This window comes from Echinops telfairi, unplaced genomic scaffold (genome assembly GCF_000313985.2).
Source record: "Echinops telfairi isolate 266 unplaced genomic scaffold, ASM31398v2 ScPeMD7_3533;HRSCAF=4204_0, whole genome shotgun sequence".
NCBI classification, from domain to species: domain Eukaryota; kingdom Metazoa; phylum Chordata; class Mammalia; order Afrosoricida; family Tenrecidae; genus Echinops; species Echinops telfairi.
The window spans coordinates 22,402,849-22,422,404 of record NW_022107431.1 but is presented as its reverse complement, the minus strand read 5'-3'; the positions used below and the strand labels follow the sequence as shown (position 1 = coordinate 22,422,404).

The following is a 19,556-nucleotide window of genomic DNA, read 5'->3' as shown; positions in this document are numbered from 1 at the left end:
CCTTTCAAGTCTTCTTCATTCATGGTCCAGCTTTCACACGTCTCTGACACAATGGAAAAGGTAATATTTGGCTTTTGGGTCCGTTGCACCCTAGACCTCAAAGTGCCATCTTGTCTACTTAATACTTTAAGAGGGATTTTGAAGCAGGCGTACGCAATACAATGGGCCGCTTTATTTCTTCCTCCTGCTTACATGAGTGCTGATTGTGAAACCAAGCAAAATGAAACCTCTGACAATTTCATTTTTTTATCCAGTTATCATAATGTTGTCTATTGCACCAACTGTTGAATTATAAGCCGTACTGAAGACTGTAGTCTTTGGTCTTCATCAGTGAGTGCTTCTAGTCCTCTTGGCTTTCAGCAAGCAGTTATGTTACCTATACATCAAAGACGGTTAAAAGCCATCCTCCAATCATGATAACCATAGTCTTCTACAGATAACGCACCTTCACAGATTATTTACTCAGCATACAGATTGGTAAATATAGTGTAATGATACAACCCTGACACTCCCCTGTGTGCTTCCTGATTTTAAACCCTAGTTCTATTAGAAAGATTTGCCTCTTGTTCTATGTACAGTTTCCAGATAAGCACAATTAAGTGTTCTGGAATCCTCATTCTTTTCAATGACCCCTAGGGCTTGAATTTAACGGGCTTACCAGACTCTTAGAAGCCACTGTTCGATAGGACCATTTTTTCCTTCTTTCTTTTTTGAAGGTACCCTAAGACAACTATCTGAATAAATTAGTCTACAGCCATCTTCTGATTGCAGATACAGGTTGAAGCACATTTTGTTTGGAATATATCTGTGCATGTATATCTGGGACCTTAGGGACATTATACTTTGACTTGACCTCGTGTAAGCCCAAATCTTTGACCAACAGAGTATATGTTCATGGAGGAGGCCTGTTCTTGCTACAAACAGATCTGAATCATCAGCAGTTCAAAACCACCAGCTTCTCTGAAACCACCAGTAGAAGACTTGGCTTTCTACTCCCATAAATAGTTACAGTCTCAGGGGCCGCTATTGTTGTTAGAATCCATCAAGTCAGTTTCCACGCAGAGCGACCTTATTGAGAACAACAGAACTCAACTCCGCCTGGACCTGCACAGTGCTCACAATTGCCATGTGCAGGCCCCTTGTCCTCGGCACTGCATTCATCCATCTCCTGGAGGCTCGTCCTTTCTTTCACTGCCCTTCGACTTTACCAAGCATAGTGCCATTTTCTAGGAACTAGTCTCTCCTGACAATTTGTCCAAAGTTGTCCGGCTGTGCTTCTTCTAAGACAGATTTGTCTGTTCTTTAAGCAGTCCATAGCACTTCAATATTCTTTTCCAGCACCATAATTAACACTACGTTTATGGCACATATCGTTTTGATGCATTTTGATTTCCTCAATGAAAATGACAGGAACTGTTTGCATTTACCTCCTACCACTTATGCTGACTTTTATACATTGAATGAAACAAATATATATCCAAATTAATTTTCTTTGAAGCCTTCTTGAAATCCTCTGCCTGATATATCTCTATGGACATGAGTCAATTTAACAAAAATGTATTGAGTATTAATCCTAGTAAATCAGTTTCTTGCATGAAAGCATTATATCAGTTATAAATATAAACATGGTCAAAAAGTCCTTAGAAAGTAAACATTAAATATAAAGACAAACAATGCAGACACAAGGATTGTCATACTGACTGACCCATGACCCTTAAGATAAGTCAAACTCAATATCTCAAATATTGTTCATGTTAAATATTGTACATTATATATAAATATGTACTATCACATGGTTTCATTTATAAGTTGACCATGTATAATTATGTTTTTTAATTACCATATATACTCAAGTATAAGCTAACCTCAATATCATCTGAGGCACCTAATTTTACCACAAAAACTACATAAAAATGTGCTGAAAAACTCTGCTTATACACGACTAGATATGGTATGTTGTTTTTAAATAAAGTAATTTGTTTTATAAGAAAATGTGAAGTTTCATTCATGTGTCAATTTAACATGTCTGTAGAGATAGTTATATAAGAAATGCCAGTAAACCTAGTGTTAAAATTTATTAATTATATGTTAGTCTTCATTATCGAATGTCCAACTTTCATATACATATGAGGCATTTGAAAACACCATGACATGGGTCAAAACCCACCAAACCAAACTCACTGCCAAGGAGTCAGTGTTGACTCATAGCAACCCTGTCGGACCAGATAGAACTGCCCCTATGAGTTTTTGAGACTGCAACTGCAATCCATGTGGAAGGCTTCAGTCCTTCATCTTCGTCAGCAAGTGCTTCAGGTCCTCCTCACTTTCAACAAGCAAGATTTGTCATTTGCAAATATCACAGCTTGTCAATAAGCCTTCCTCCAATCTTGATGCCACATTCTTCTTCAGATCATCCAGCATTTCATATTATTTGATGAGAATACAGATTGAATAGGTTTTATGAAAGGATATAACCCTGACACACACACACACACACATCCCTTTCTTAACTTTAAATCATTATTTGCACAACTGCCTCTTGATCCATGTGCATAGTCAATAAAACACAAGTAAATATCTTTCTGGTATTCTCTGCTTTCAGTCAAAATCCATCTGTTGTCAACATTTATATCCCTTGTTCCACGTTCTCTTCTGAATCTGGCCTGGACCTCTGGCAGTTCACTGTTAATGTACCATTGTTGAATGATCTTCAGCAAAAGTTTACTTGCATGTCATATTAATGATATTGCTTGAAACTTTCTGCAGGAGCTGTGATTTGTTTAATGTGACAGTTCTAGCCAAAGTCACAAAGTCTCTAACTCCCACCAAATAACCTTTTCCTGCATCGGTCTGGTTAAACAGATAGGAGAAGATATGGAAAGGAGTCACCTGTGGATAATTATGAACAAGATTCACTGTAGTGCCATCTTGCTCTTGGGATAAAATCAGCCCTATGGGAAACAGGAGTGAGAATTCCATTACCAGCAAGAGCCAAGAGTGGAACTTATCCTCTGGACCCTGAGACTCCTAGGAGCACAGTGAACCTCTTGGATCCAGAAAACAGCTGTACTCCTCTGTGACATCAGAGGAGTAGCAACTAAACCAGGAGCCAGAGCATGAAAGAGAATGGTGGGTTTCCCAGCCCAATGAGCAAGCTGAGTGCTTGGGCAGAAGGCTGACTTGTGGAGTGCCTCTGGACACTTAATTAGGGGAGTTCGCTTTGCTGCCCTCCAGAGCTTGAGCTGAATGCCTTTGGGTTAAGGCTTACAGTACAATGGTATGTCCATTGGACATGTCCTTTATAGCCCTGAGAGAACTTTGTAACGTCCCAATGAACAAGTCTATCTTGAGCATTTCTCACTTACATGATAACCTGTTCATAATATACCTTTTAATCATGAATATTTTCTCTGAGTTCTCTGTACCATTGCAATGGAAATTAGAGCTGAGGTGCAAAAATAGGAAATAGTAGGTAGCACAACCCACGTTCCACATTCTGTTGGTCACCTTTCTTCACAATGGTTATAAACGTGGATCTCTTCCAGTCCATTGGCCAGGGAGCTGCCTTCAAAGTTCTGGGCAAAGACGTGTGCTTCCAGTGCTTCATCGGATTGTGGAAGCTTTTCAATTGGTATTCCATCAGTTTCTGGAGCCTTGTTTTTTGCTAATGCCTTCAGTGCAGATTGGACTTTTGCATTCAGTACCCTTTGGTTTTGATCATATGCTACCTCTTGAAACAACTGAATGTTGACAGTTCCTTTTGGTTCAATGGCTCTATTTATTTTGTTTTCTTTCAATGTTTTTTGCATCAAAACTTCAGCATTGTCACTTGAGGTGTGCATTTTTTTCTTCGGTTCTTTCAGTTTAAGACACAGAGTGTGTTCTTCGTTTTTGGGTTTCTAATTCGAGGTCTGTATATCATTCTCAAAGATGTTATTTTGAGGACTAAAGGGAGCCTGACCCAAGCCCTGGTATTCTCTGTGTCATCATAGGCATGTGAAGGTTGGCCACGGAAGAAGGAAAGCTGTAGAACAATAGATGCATGTCAATTGTGCTCCTGGGAAGAATATCACAGGTACCATGGACTGTGTAAAGGACAAACCAATCTGTACTGAAAGAAGTAAGGCCAGAGGCCAGGATGGCAAGAGTTAGCCTTAAGTAAATGGGACAGATTGTGGGGAGAGACCAGTCCCTGGAGAAGGGAATCATGTTTGGTAAAGTGGAGGGGCAGCGAATAAGAGGAAGCCCTTCGAGGAGATGGACTGACACAGTGGCTGCATCAGTGGGCTCAGGCTAGGAACCACTGTGAGGACGGTACAGGACTGTGCCGTGTTTCCTTCTGCAGTGCATCGGGTCACTGTGGGTCAGAGCTGATACAACAACAATGTTTGGTCTTCGCACATCGCATTATCATACTTTGTTTGGTCTCCTTGAGCTGCTCTTGGAAATTTTCTGTTCAGAAAAGTTTTTGAAATCCACCGATTCATTTCCTTAGTACCCTAGACCCTGGACTATACATACCATAAAAAACAAAAACAAAAATATCTCAAGTGTGTGCAAGGAGACTACTCAAAGCAAGGCTTGATGTAGAAAAACAAAGGAAACGTATACATGACCATCAATGGGGAAAATTTTTAAGTATGGTATTTATTCAACTTGGTTTAAGTGAATAAACTATAGTATTCTTATCATCATACTATTTTGTAAAAATGCTGACTGGAAATGTAGAATGATGCCATGTAGGTAAAATGTAATAGGTTACACAGTAGCATATATTGCTTAATCATACTAGGGATAGTGCATGTTGTACAAGTAGGTAGCGATACATATCCACTATTATCTTAAGAAAGAGAGAGTAATATTGAATATAATCTACAGAGCTTCAAGAAGAACTTCAATGGTTTCAAAAGATAGAAACTCTTAACAAGGCAACTTGTTGATATTTGGCAAATCAATGATGGTGATTAAATTCAATTCTATAAAATTATTCTTTAGAGACAGAAATATTAGTTAGCTGCTCTTAGCATAGGTATCTGAATAACTAAGAATTTATGAATAGAGCAATATCATATATATATATATATACATAAACACACATGTACAGGGACTGTCTGCCTTACATATTCCTATGAAGAACTGCTTGTTAGGTGGGCATGTGTTAAAAGAAGGATCAGAAGAAACTATGATTTCACAGAGCATGTACACACCCAGCCAGGGATCCAATCCCCACTTCAGTGAATGGATGCCAAGAAATAAACACTAAAATTCAGAAAATGGACAAAAATGCATATGACTTGGGAAAGCAATTAGAGAAACACATGATTGCACTTGTCTATATAAAACAAAACAAAAATAGACCATACTCTGGCGAAATGCTCTTGAGTGGTTGCTGTCATTCTTTGTGATGGCTGTGGACAGCTGACACATTCTTGTCCCCATGGTGAGCTTTATATATCCTGAAGACTAGCCATCTGGAAGGGTACAGATGATTTGATCTCTGCTAAAAGTAGACTCACCTCCAACCCTACCCTGGGCATGCAGCTTCAGAAAGACTGCACATCTCACTGTCTACCCAGCCTTAACCTGCTCCTGACAAAGTCACTCAGTGTCACTAACGTTGCCCCCCAAAATAAACCCTGGGAGAGCATAAACAGAATTCAGCTTACTGTTCTCCGGAAAGCTATTGAAATTCTTGAGTAAGGAAAGTGACTGAAATCCACGAGTAAAATAAAAGGAAGTTTGGGGTCCTATCAATTAGTCTAAATACCTGCTGAGAGGTTAAGCGCCCTGGTGTGTACTTAATTTTCTCCATATTTCAACAGAAAGGACTAACTAGCGATGAAAAGAGAGTCCTGAAGGCCAGTGGTTGAATTTTCTGCTACTAACTGACAAGTTCTTGGCTGCAATTTGCTGAGCCAGCCTAGGAGAAAGGGCAGAGCAGTCAGTTGCTTTAAAGTCTGAAGTCTAAAAGACATAGTCCGCAAAAACAAGGCTCTCCATCCCACTTTGGTAAGTAGCAACTGAGTTCTTAAAAGTTGTGAGCAGTCATCTAAGGTGCCACGATTGGTTTCTCCCTAACCAGAGAAGAGAGAAGTGGAGTGAAAATTGAGGACATGTGGAGATAATTCGTCAAATGGATTAACAGATCTCACGAGCATCCGCTCCATGACCTGCTCAGAAGAACTGGTGCCCAGTTACCACTATCAACTACTCAGAAAGGGATCCCATTAGAAGGTTCTGCACACGATAGCAGATAAAAAAAGAATAAAACTCAAAAATCATAGGAGAGACCAGGATCATTGGTCTAATAGAGCCTGTTGTAAGACCCAGGATGATGGCCCTCAGCCAACCTTCAGATCTAGATCTGAACTCACCCCAGGAGTTCAATTTTTAGCCAAGAAATACACAGGTGTAGAAGGGGAACAATAAAACTAGTGAGGCCCTTATACCTTAAAACAGTCAACCAGTTTAGATCAAATGGGCAACATTGACCTAAAGACGAAGTGCATAGGGTTAGGAAGGAAGGAGGGTTGGAAACAGGAAACACTGGGAGAAAGTGATGGGACATTGATAGAATTGCAATGAATTAGATGAAACAAAATGTTGTTGAGTGTAAAACTAACCATCTGCTCTGTAAAATTTCACCCATTCCACAATAACAAGTTTAAAAAACAAAACAAAACAGCAGCCTCCATGCCTATGGGGCAGTTCTACTCTGTCACATGCGTAGCTTTGAGTTTGAATAACTCAGCAGTACCTAACAGTAATCGCAGCTCTGATGTTACCTGGGAGACCACTTTTCTCTTTGGAAGCATTTTCATAGATACTACTTCAGCAATCCTGGAGGATGAACAAAATCAAGCCTGAAAGAGGTGATCCAATAGAACAGAGTAAAACTTGCGTGCAACAACTTCTCAAGGTCATATAAAGAAGCCCTGGCATTGGTATTGGTGCGTGAGTGACCTGATTTTCATAATACAGCGCATTAAAACAGAGTCATGTGGGATGGCTGACCCAAAGGAAGAGCGTGCCTTATACAAAGGCTTGCTCTTTGGGCATCAACGTGAACATGACACACAAGCCAGGCACATGGCATCGTGAAGACCAGTGACTACCATATATACTTGAGTATAAGCGGACCCGAATATCAGCCAAGGCACCTAATTTTACCACAAAAACTGCATTAAAAATGTGCTTATACATGAGTATATATGGCATTTAAAAGCCTTACACATTTCAAGGGAAATTGAAGAAAAACCTTCTAACTAAACTTCTTGGGTTTCTTTAAATCCACACTTACTGCCAAAAGATTGAAGCACAGATTTGGTACTTTATTTGACAGGCCCCCATATGCTGTTCTTCCCCTCCAAGCTTTTACTCTGGTTGCCTGATAGCTGGTTGGTTGAAAATGTGATTTTACTATTGCTAAAAATATCCTGAAGTCAATATCTTTCCCTCAGGTTTTATACCAACCGGTAGAATGGCCATTCTGACATCAGGTTTTTACAAGGCATGGTCTCGTCACAACTGCTTGCATAACAAGCAAGACTCTCAAGATGAATTGTTTACATTTCTTTTACTTCAACGTAAAATGAGGGTCAGATACTAAAGAAATGGGACCACGAAGGAGATAACATTTTTTTAAACCATCTCAATAAAGGGTTCATTAAAGTGACTTTAGGATTGCTTAGATCCAATGGTTCTCAACCTTCCTAATGCCCGCAAACTCTTTAAGACAGTTCCTCATGTTGTGGTGACCCCCAACCATAAAATGATTTTCGATGCTACTTCATCACTGTCATTTTGCTACTGTTATGAACTGGGGGACCCCTGTGAAAGGGTCGTTTGACCCCCAAAGGGGTCATGACCCACAGGTTGAGAACCACTGGCTTAGAGTTACCATAGGCAGCTTCATGGTCAGTATGGCTGAAAGTCATAAAGGAAGCACAGAAGTGTCCTTTAAGGCCCGGTATCATTCCAAAGAGAAGTGGCTCCAAGCCCCCAGGGCATGCTCTATTTCCCATTGGATGCCACCTGCATAATTTACAAATTAAAATATATATGATTAATTCCATCATGGTGGTTACAGAATACATAAGCCCTGGTACAAATTGCTTCTGAGCAGGGGACCCTCCCTAACTGCATGGGTCACAGGCCCATGAAAAGATTGAAGAGGCTCCACTCCGTCTACCAAGACAAAAGTCAAAAGCTTGAAACATAATTTCTACTTCTTCCAAGAGAAAGGCATTTTTTTAAAAAATTCCCAGATAAATCCATCTTTCTTCCTGATAACCTCATTTAAATATATAAATGTTATACCTTTATTATTAGTCATCTAATGTTCCATTTAAAAAAAATGATCTTTGTGATTTCACGGTGGATAGATTAAATATCAAGGACATATGTCTTTGTCAAGTTTAGTAGAAAACCTTAGCTCTTTGCCTACTCTCTGTACACCAGTGAACTACTGCAGTAGAAATATCCTCATCTCCACGCGTCACAAGTTCTTTTCTCTGGATAGGGATTTCAAATGGCTATGAGTGGGCAATGTGCTTTTGACTGGCAAATTGAATAACCCAAACTTGGTGGAAGCACAATGTCGGTTGATTTTCATTTTCCTCTATTACCTTTTGCTATCCTATTACAAATCTTTCCTGTTTCTGTGCACTCACATAGAGGCCTTGTTTTCAGGTCTTACAGTTAGTCCAGCGTAATAGTATTGTTTCAGATTACACAGGCTGATCTCTCCTACTCAACATCTGCCAGGCCTGAAAATTTTAGACTGGGAAGAGGCAGGATGCCATCCTGAGATTTTTCTTCTCCTATCCTCTTCTGGATATTCTTTTCCACATTGGTGGGGGGAAAAAAATGTAGAAAAAAATGGAAAAGGTCAATGACTTCCTGGAGGTATTGTTGTTTCTTTTGGTTGATGCTAAATATTTATCACCAGGACTTATGGTAGGTGGCCAATGCTGACTCATAGAGAACATTTATAAATATTTAAGGAGGCCTGTTGTCAAATAAGCGTTGAGCTGCCAGCCCCAAGGTTGATGGTTCAAGCCCATCACTGGAGGAAAGAGAAGACTGCCTACCCTGATAAAGAGTTAAAGCCTTGGAAATGAGTTGCTCTGAGTGAGAATTGACTAGATGGCAGTGGGGAGCGCCCTTGTGGGAAATTGCCTCCCTGCAAAGTTTCCTAAAATGAGAGATTCCCTACAACTCAACAAAGCTCATTCCTACCACCCCTAACATCCTCTGATGGTTCATCCTTAGTCTCTTATTCCTAGAATTCTTTCCTAAGAAGACATGCAGCCTTCTTACATAGATTGTTAGAATGGATGACATGATAGTTCTGGTCCACCTATCTTCTGAAGACTCATGGGAAACCCTCTTCTCTTTCTGGCAACAAATAGCGGAAGGCCTAAAGAGCCACGGCTGGGTTCCGAGCCTTGTCCTGCTAGCCAGCACTCCTCTCTCCTTGCCACAACAGCACGGAGGAAAGATTACTTTGTGTGCTCCATAAGTAGATATCTAGCGAGGGAATCCGAAGTCATTTGTCCGTTGTGATAGTTGCCTCCAGTGTCCTCAGGCACGTCTCGACTTCCTCTCATCATTAGGAACATTTTATCTATGACAGCTGAGAGCGATAGGAGATTGATGTGAAGTGACTGTGATGTCTTTACGGTGACATCGTCTGGAGGAAAAGTATCAGTGTCACTGGAAGTGCAAGGTTGAGATATAAGTCATGGGCCTTCCTCTAGGAGAGGTAGTGGGTGAGAATGGTAAGCCTACATCAGTGGGAGTGGCTACTATGAGTAAGGGAATGAGTCAGAAGTGTTGGAAAAGGGGCGTTCTGAGCCAGATTCATGTAGCAGAAAAAGTAACCGCCTTTTGGAAAGAGATGGAAACCCCAAGGGGGAAAAAATACTGTACCCCACTGATGTGGCTTTCAAAAATAGCCAGCCAGTGGAGGAAACACCGATGGAGATGGCTGGCCCACCTGGATCAGCTCAGGAGCCAGGCTGGGCCCCACCCCAGGCCCAGGCACCGCCTGAGTGGTGTAATTGCCTTATCTGCACGCATGTATAACCACTCACTCACTGGGTGTCTTTTTCTTTTCAATCCCCAGGAAGAGGCAGCCAGAATTCTCGCCCACCAGCCAATGTCCGTCGGCACATGTGCAGCTTTGAAAACCCCCACACTGCAGTGAATGTGTAAGAGAAGCTGCATGAAAGAGAAAAAAAAATAGTGGTTTGCCTCTTGCTTTCTCTCTCCTGGGTTTTTCCACTTTCCGACCTGGAAGCATATGTGGTGCATGCCACCGAGGACGAGGATCTCATTACCCTGCCATGGTTTGCACGACTGCCTTAATTTGATGGTCCATCCTGCTTAAAAGGACACTGTCAAGTCATGCGTTTCAGTCTGGTTTTTCGTTTTGGTTTGGGTTTACTTTTTCTTTTCCGCTTTTTCAGTTTTGATGCGACACTTTTTTCCGAATCTGCACATTCACTTTTGTTTGCGACTCCCACTCACAAGCTTGAAAGTGAATTCTTCCCCCTTCGCAAACTTGTCAGCTTCTTTTTGGCCGACAGAGCCTTCTTTTTCTTTCCTGCTTTTGCCTTTTTTGCTGCGGCACACGTCTCTGCACGGATCTGGTCTGCTCCGAGGCAGAATCTGTCACGTGACCTTCTGGAAGCGGTCCATTGTGTCAGGTTCTGGGGGCGGGAGGTAGGATGGCGAGCCACTGCTGGGTGCCTCCCACACCCCAGGAAACAAAAAACAAATGCTTTGTGACTCCCACTAAATTGAGTTGTATTTTTCGCCCCAAAGAAAACGCATCCTTTTCCCAGCAATTTGAGTACTTCTTATCAGATTTCACTCATCTGATAAAAAGCAAAGCAACCAATCTGTGCATGTCTGGGCTTATTTTTGACCCGTAGATCTTGACAGTGTCTCTTTAAGTGAACAAAAGAACATAGACGATGTTCGATCCATTGTGCACGGAGTCTGTGGTCACTTGCAGCTGTTCCTTTACAGCCCTTCAAACTCCTGGGAGAGTCAAAGGTACACATTCCTGCAGCAGGAGGGGGCCACTGATGAGGTGCCTGGGGCTTGAATGGCTCTTCAGATGAAACGAGCCCAATTGGTCCAATGTTGGCTCCAGAACCTGGCCTTGATGGCTGAAGGACGGGCGAGAGCTGCTCTTCCCTTTGCTCAGTGATGTGCTTTGGGAAGTAAGCCTGTGCTATTCCTTCCCCACGGCCCCCAAGAAGCCCCAAGTAGGAACCACGTGGTCTGAACCCAGTCATTCTGACTCAGAGCAAAACCTGTGATCTCCCTGCTGCTATGTTTCAGATGGAGGCTGAGACGCCTCGGCCCGTCTCTGCCTCTTTAGTCTGCCTGTGTCCTTCTCCCAAGTCAAAAGGCGTGGAGCCTTTGTTGCACCAGGGGGTAAGTCTGACCAAGGACACAGCAAGGAGATCCTAATTGTGACAGCTGCTGGCTGCTTGTCAAAAGCGATGGATAGGGATGGATAGACATGCTTGCCCTCTCGTGACAGCAGGGCCAGAGAGAGGAGAGTCGGCTAACATTAAAGGACCTGAAGGTGAGTGCTTTAAAAAACAAAGTCAAAAGAAGCAGCTAGAAGCAGATGTGACCTTGGGGCTTGTTCAGAACCTTCCGTGTAGGATTGATTTCGGCTTTCCGTCTCGTAACCATACGGGGTCAGGGGGACCAGTTGCTTTAAAGCCATGCAACATAGTTGAAGATTGGTATTTTCGGCTTTGGTTGTTCCTGCAACATAACTGATGAAATAATGTTATTTCTGTGACCTTCCATTCCAACAGGAAAAGGGAAGTAGTGATGGAAATAAAGCTGCCTCGTGGACCTAGATTTACCCTGCCCCCAGGGGTGAATCAGTCTCAAACTAGCAATATCACGGCCCTGTATTTCCAGGACACAAGTGAGAACTCTCTTGGGAGCCGGAGAACATCCAGTGACTTACTGTTCAAATTAGAGGTCTGGTAGGATGTTCTGAATCTAAAGAGAACATCATCGAGGCTCACTTACACTTCCTGGAGGAAGGAAAAGCACGGAGCTGGTACCAACAGATGTTAGAAATAAACTTAGGCACCAGCATTTCCCTCCATTAACCCGTAATCAAGATTGGGTAAAATGTTCTTAGAAAATGTTCAGTAACTACCCGGATCCTACCTGCTAGTTTGAGATAGGCTTGACGATATTTTCAAGAACACAGACTGAGCATCCTTACAAAGTGTACGAGGCCGTGTGTACATCACTGATTTGAAGAGATCATTGTACTTACGGGTGTCTTTCTGTTTAGTGACTCATTGAAGAAGGCGCAGAGCCTAATAAAGGCACACTGATCGTCTCTCATTGGCCTGTAGGTGTTGGATGTCATTGCAGCGGTAAAGGTTTTAAGAGGTACACTATACATTTAGAGTCCTTAAGCTATCTTATACAATTCAGCAAGATGAATTATCTGACTAATTCATGACCAGGCTAGAGTTAAAGAGGAAGAGAATTCGCAATGTTATTTAATTTAATATTCCCAGAATTCTCAGTTAATCAAGAAGCATAGGTCTTAAAGAATACATTCATAGATTCTCTGCCTCCCAACTAGTGGTGAGCCAAAAAAGATGAAAAATGTTCATTGTATTTAGATCGTGCCCCAGGTTTGACAATGAATATCAAATATGGTGGGTTTTTGTTTGTTTGTTTTCCTGGAAAGCGCTCAAGGGGTGGAGCTAGTGTCTGTGGGAATCTTTGTGTTAAAGACGAGGGTGATATTGTCTGTGAAAACAAGATCCTGGCTTCCATGGCTTTACATAGTTCTATGCTCGAGATTCTCCAGGGCCTGCTGCTGACTCCAGCTGCTTGCAGCCTGTGGAGGTGTGAGCAGGCAAGCTTCCATACCGCTAGCACTCCTTCTGTGTGTCTGGGGGGGTGGCGGGGGAAGCTGGGGGGAGCACCAGTCTCCCTTGGAAGAGCTTCTGTCCCAGCTGCAGCTGCTGGGGTTGGGGCAGAACTACCTGCAAGCCTGTGGCTTTTGATTACATTTTCTTAACCTGGTGAGTCTCCATGCTGCGAATTAATGGCTTTGCCTGTTGCCATTCTCGCTTCCAGAGAATACAAACACGAGCCTCCTCAAGTCCCCAGGAGTCAGTCTATCCCCTTTACCATCTCTTGCCTGGCCTGTGTGCTCACTGGATGCTATTCCTATCTATAGCTGTTGAGGAGCTAGTAATCCCTGTGGGAGCAACTTGAACTGGACAGAAGGGAGACAGGTGTTGTGTAAGCTTCTCCTTCAGGCAGCTTGTGCAGGATGCTTCCCTCCTGATCTCAAACACCCACCCACTGTGATTCCCGTTTTAGACCTCTCTGGAGCCCAGAGCAGTGTACTCTGCAGATGTAACTAGTACTTACTGAAACAAAACAGACAGGATCACTCTGAATGCCAAAGATATACTAATCTGTTTACACCACCCACTCCCAACTCTTTCGCTTAAGTGCTGTAAATATTGGGTTTTCTGTTTGGGGGGATTATGATACTTATCTAATGAAAGAACAACTAAAGCAAGGTCCCAAACCTGTTGGAGCTACAAACTGCAGCCCCAGGCTTGCTTAGCTCTGCACACTGTCACAAGTAGAGAGGTTTCTCTGTAGTTCCCACAGGCCTAATAGCGATTTAAGCTACTCACTTTAGTACCAACAAATGTAGTTAGTCGCCCTAGCTATTTAAGCCAAATGCTACTCCATCAGAGCTTCAACTATTTGGACGTTTTAGGCCTGAGGTCGGTCTTTCAAAGTTAGAGTAAGCAGGATGGTGTACTTGGGGGAAACACTACACCATATTGCCACCATATGGCAACCAAGTAGAGTTAAATAATAGTAGGGGGATGAAGCACGGCTTACTTAAAAACTCTAATTAATCAAAAGTTTTATTTCATAGCAGTATTGCATTTTCAGAATGCATTAATCTTTTCTTCCACATTTTGCACAATTTTCTCTTACTAATATCCCAGCAGTGGGAACCTAGTCTTTTTTGTATAAGAGAAGGCTCTCTCACTCTTCCAAGTGGGATAATAAGCCCCGTTGGGATCTACTCTTGTCATTCTAAGTTTTTAGTGACCATTGAATACAGAACACAAATAAAGACACTCAGAATTTAGTTACATGGGTACATAATAGCATACTATATACATTTCATAATAGCAGTGCCTAATCTACCAAAACATACTATTTATTCAATATAAAAATAATGGCTGAGCCAAGGGACCAAGTGGTTGAGAGTTTGAGGACCAAAGATGGACTGTATTCTTATTGTTTACAGATCCTGACTTGTGTTAAACTGCTAAGCTCTCTAAATAAAATGCCCTTGATTGTGAAAATAAATTAATATAAAAATAAGGCCTGATCCACCTGTAGCTTCGTGGATCACTGGGGCTGCCCGTGGACCAGAGGCTAGGAACGAATGAGCCCGAAGAACCAAAGTTTGTACAATGTGCCAGTTTCTATGTGTGAAGCATCGCCTTCACTAGCTCTGAATTTTACGGGGGAACTGATTTTGTCCTTGGAAGGAAAAAGAAGAGTAAAAGTAGCCTATCTTGATAGAATAAGTACCTTGGGGCTTTGTGACTCTTTCTTAATTGCGCGGCAATTTGCAGCAAATCTACAGCAAGGCTCTCTGAGGGGCAGAGGGCTGCTCATTTTGACAGCCATGGTGAAAAGCTCCCACCACAAGAACAAACGTGGTAATGAATTTAAAAAGAACTAAACTGTGATTATATCTGCCTGGAAGATATACTATATGGAAGGGCATGATTCTGAGAAGTCACCATAGAACCCCTGGATGGTGAGTGACAAAAGCAGCCTGTGTGAGCAGGGGACGTTAAGTGGGACTGTCTCACCATGAGAATAAACGGATGTCTCGGGAATAAAAGGTGCCTTGTTTGTTGGCATATGTGAAGACTTAGGCAATGTTTTGTTGGAGTCTCTAAGCTTTCTGGTTGAATGAGATGCAAATTAGCTTTCAGAGGACAAAGGAACAGTTGTTTTCAGTTTTTGTTTGTTTATTGTGTGTGTTTGTGTTGGTTGGTGGGTTTTGGTTTGTTGCTTTCTCTTGTCCTCTTTTAAAACATAAACATCACTGCATGAAGGCATGAGTAGCATTTATATTTAATGATTTTCTTAATGAACATGGAGAGGCAAACATTTGGCCAAAAAAAATACCCAAACAAACATTTTTCTATTGTAATTGAAGGTGATGCAAATAAATAAGGTTAGATGGTGTAATCAGGCAGATTTAAGAAAGAGAAGGGGCAAAGAGGAGTCCCTGGATGGTACAGTTAAAACCTTCAACTAGTAACAGAGAGGTTAATGGTTCAGATTAGAAAAGGCCTGAGAGACTACTGAAAAATGAGCCATGGACAATCCCAAGGAGCATTGCTTCACTGTGAGGTACCTGGCATTTCTAGGAATCAGGATCTGCACAACAGTGTCTGGGATAAAAGTGCAAAGAGAGGTTTGATACTTTCTGGGGATTGCTGAAGACAAAGCGGGTGCATAAGCAAATGTGGTGAAGAAAGCTGATAGTGCCCGGCTATCAAAAGATATAGTGTCTGGGGTCTTAAAGGCTTGAAGATAATCAAGCAGCCATCTAGCTGAGAAGCAACAAATCCCACCTGAAAGAAGCACACCAGCCTGTGTGATCACGAGACGTTGATAAGATCAAAGAAAAAATATATATCATTGTGAATAAGGGGGAGTGCTGAGTGGAGACCCAAAGCTCATCTGTAGGCAACTGGAATCCCCTTACAGAAGGGTCTCGGTAGGAGACAAGCCAGTCAGAGTGCAGTATACCACCGATGAAACATAACAACTTTCCTCTATCAAGAGACCAGTTCTACCTTATAAATCCAGCTAGACCAGAGGATGTACATTGGTACAGAGCAGAGCTGGAAACACAGAGAATCCAGGACAGATAAACCCCTCAGGACTAATAATGAGAGTAGAGATACCAGGAGGATAAGGAGAAGGTGGGGGAGAAATGGGGAACTGATCACAATGATCTACCTATAAGCCCCCCACAGGGGGACCGACAACAGAAAAGTGGGTGAATGGAGACATCGGACAGTGTAAGACATGAAAAATTATAATAATTTGTAAATTATCAAGGGTTTGTGAGGGGGGAGATGGGGGAGTGAGGGGGGAAATGAGGAGCTGATACCAAGGGCTCAAGTAGAAAGCAATGTTTTGAGAATGATGATGGCAACAAATGTACAAATGTGATTGACACAATGGATGGATGGATGGATTGTGATAAAAGTTGTATGAGCCTCCCAAAAAAGATGTAAATAAATAAATAGAAAAACTTTAGTTAAGAAAAGAAAGAGTGTTAATAGAGTAGTGAGTTGAGGAACTTGGGTGGGTGGGAAAATGTGGGTGGGAAGGGTAAGCTTTCCTAGGGTTCTAAACTCAGAACAGGACCTTTGGATTCTGGTCCTGCATTTGGCATGTTGGTTGGTTCTCTGTCCTTGCCAGTACCCAAGATTTCTCTTCTGCTGTATGTTCCATTTGAAAGAGAGTCCATTATCCTAATACAATCAATCGGTAATTGGTAAGTCAACGATGTAGTAGCAATTTATAAAGACATTAACATTCTCAGAATATACACTAAGCATATATGTTAGAAATATATCACTGGTCTCAATATAGTAGGTTCAAGAAGAGTTTTATTATTTTTTTGGACAATTAAAACTATAGCATGGGTTACCAGCTATATTGAGAAATTACTTATTATAATTATAATAATGAAACAAAAATAATAGCTCTTATATCTATTTTAGAAACCTCCATATCTAGAAATTTCTATAATTGATATCAGGCTTTGTACATTAATCTAGACATATTTGGCTCACTTTACTTCTCGGGATTTAAAAGTATGAAATGTTAAAGCATTAATCATAGTTGTGACATTCCCATATAATTTTGGAAGTAGTCATCATTGCATTTTCACAATGATTAAACGAACCTGTTAACTATTGATCATTTCCTACATTTTATCCAAAGAAAGGACTATATTATAATTTGTCTTACACCCCCACCTTAAAAAATTCATTTTTTTCCTATTCCTTTTAAATGTCATAAATGTGTTATTATGGTGCGACTTTCTCTGTTGTTTTCATGGTTACAAAGCTCTAACCCGAAAAAAGAAGATGTGAATTTAAGTATTAACACTGTAGTTATTAATAGTATGCTGGGATAAGGCACCCCTGTCTGTTCAAAGTTATAGAGAAAATAACCTACAAGTCCCAAAGTTAGGTCAGAGTGATGACGACATACAGAGTGGAATGTGTGATGTGTGGATTCACTACAGCTCATTTGCTGTTGTTAGTAAGAACTTCTCTCTTGTTGAGTTTTTGTTGCTGCTGCTGTTGTTTTGGGAATCTCCTGAAGATGGAAGTTATTGAGGCCGGAGGACTTCTGGAACCCAAAGACTTTCCTTCACCAAGGCACAAGGAGGAAAAGTCCAGGGAGGGGCCTTTGTCTCAGCCATCGGTGCTTTATTCTGTGTTCATTTCCAGCCAGCTGTGCCAGAGCACTAAAGCAGGGTATTGGTATTTGTATTTGCTGAGCATCTCCATTCTATTTCTTTTGCAAACACACCTAGTCGATTATTCCAAGTGTGAAAATCCGAGACTAGCTGTGAATCAGGGTTGTATGCACCAGGAATCAGGTTCTAATCAGGGTTGTATGCACCAGGAATCAGGTTCTAAATTACAAAGAATATCAAAAGGTATGAAGGGCTGGAAAGTGGAGTTGCCTATCATGTGCTGTTTTTCTCTCCCTTACAGGTGCCACATGTTCATGTAATGGAGAAATGCTTGCATATCAGAATGATATGCAAAGAATGCTGAGACAACATTTTTGGGGGGTCCGCAAGACAGTGAGCGTAGCTTTATATGGAGGTTTGAATTTGTCCCAAGGACTAAGAAGAAAGGGGATACGGCTTGTAGTCATTACGTTACCCTGATTTTAAACGTCCATACATCAGGGGAGATGTCTTCTCATTTCCTCCATTGCTTTTCAATTTTTTCAGGAACTTGCATTGAATAGCCATTTCACTGTGACCTTCAAATGTATGTGTGTTTAGTAAGTTGGTGAAATCCTAGCTCTGAATGAAAACAGCTGCTCTGACAATAGATTGCCTTTTCTCATCAGCAACTCCTGGGATCAAACATTTCCTGCCAGGACTTTGGGGATAAAATCACCACCTGCAGCTCCCTTGGCATGCTGTGGTTCCTGGCAGCTTCTGGTGTTTGGTTTTCAAGGCGAGGTTGGGGCTGGGGCGTGGAAGAATGGCAGCCATGACCTAGGGGTTGGGTCAGTTGTACTTGGTTGAGCATGCCTATGTTGGATATGTATGTTTCCCTGGACGCATGATCTGTCTGCAAATAAACCCATCTCTATTTTATTCATAGTTCTAATGGCAAGTCTGTGTCATGGTCTGAACCAGGTGGAAGACAGGTGCCCAAAGGACAGCACATGTGGCACCGCCTCTCTGTGCACGTGAAGACCCCTGAGACGGCCTGCAACCAAACGGCCGTCATCAAGCCCCTCACTAAAAGTTACCAAGGCTCCGGCAAGAGCCTAACCTTTTCAGATACCAGCACCAAGACCCTTTACAACGTGGAGGAGGAGGATGCCGATCCTATCCGCTTTAGTCCTCCCAGTAGCCCTTCCATGGTGGTGCACCGTCGCGTGCCGACCGCGGTGACTACCCCCCCTCTGCAGCCCCACCTGACCGCAGAGGAGACCCCCCTGTTCCTGGCAGACCCTGTCATCCCTAAGGGCTTGCCCCCTCTCCAGCCGCAGCAGCAGCCGAAATCCCTGATGGACCAGCTGCACGGCGTCATCCACAACTTCAACACAGGGATCCCCGACTTCAACGCGGTGCTCGCTGTCCCTGGGGGCCCCGGCAATGGGTTGCGGTCCCTGTACGTCCCCCCGCCCCCTGCACAGCATCTGCAAATGCTCCCGCTGCAGCTGAGCACCTTCGGAGACGAGCCCGTGTCTCCCCCGGCAGAGGACGAGGACGACAGCGAGCGGTTCAAGCTCCTGCAGGAGTACGTGTCCGAGCGCGAGGGGACCACCGAGGAAGACGAGCTGGAAGAGGACGAGGAGGGCCTGCCTGGGGCCAGCAAGCTGACCCCGGAGGACTCGCCGGCCCTCACGCCGCCCTCGCCTTTCCGAGACTCGGTGGCCTCGGGCAGCTCGGTGCCCAGCTCCCCTGTGTCCGAGTCCGTGCTCTGCACCCCGCCCAGTGTGACCTACGCCTCGGTCATTCTGAGGGACTATAAGCAAAGCTCCTCCACTCTGTAGGGGGGAGGCATCCGCATGGAAAGCAAGGGGCAGGGAGCCCTGGCCAACGGACACGAGCAAGGGCAGAGGCCAGAGGAGGCTGCTGCTGCTGCTGAGGCCCTGAGCCTGTGTGTGTGTGTGTGTGTGTGTGTGTGTGTGTGTGTGTGTGTGTG

At 42.9% G+C, this 19,556-nt stretch overlaps 1 protein-coding gene across 3 annotated transcripts in view; it reads left to right on the top strand.

Annotated features, from left to right (window-relative positions):
- Positions 1 to 19,546, top strand: part of GRM1 (glutamate metabotropic receptor 1) — a 469,370-nt gene extending 449,824 nt beyond the window's left edge. Inside the window, exons 9-10 of one of the 3 annotated variants that reach the window (XM_004701961.2) lie at positions 10,130 to 10,214; positions 18,504 to 18,588. In XM_004701961.2, coding sequence (XP_004702018.1) covers positions 10,130 to 10,190 — 61 coding nt within the window. In that variant the 3' untranslated portion in view covers positions 10,191 to 10,214; positions 18,504 to 18,588. Of the gene's footprint in view, positions 1 to 10,129; positions 10,215 to 12,343; positions 12,603 to 18,503 lie in introns of those variants that run through there. The other 2 variants (XM_045294665.1, XM_004701959.2) reach the window with 2 other exon arrangements.
- Positions 19,547 to 19,556: the final 10 nt, after the last annotated feature.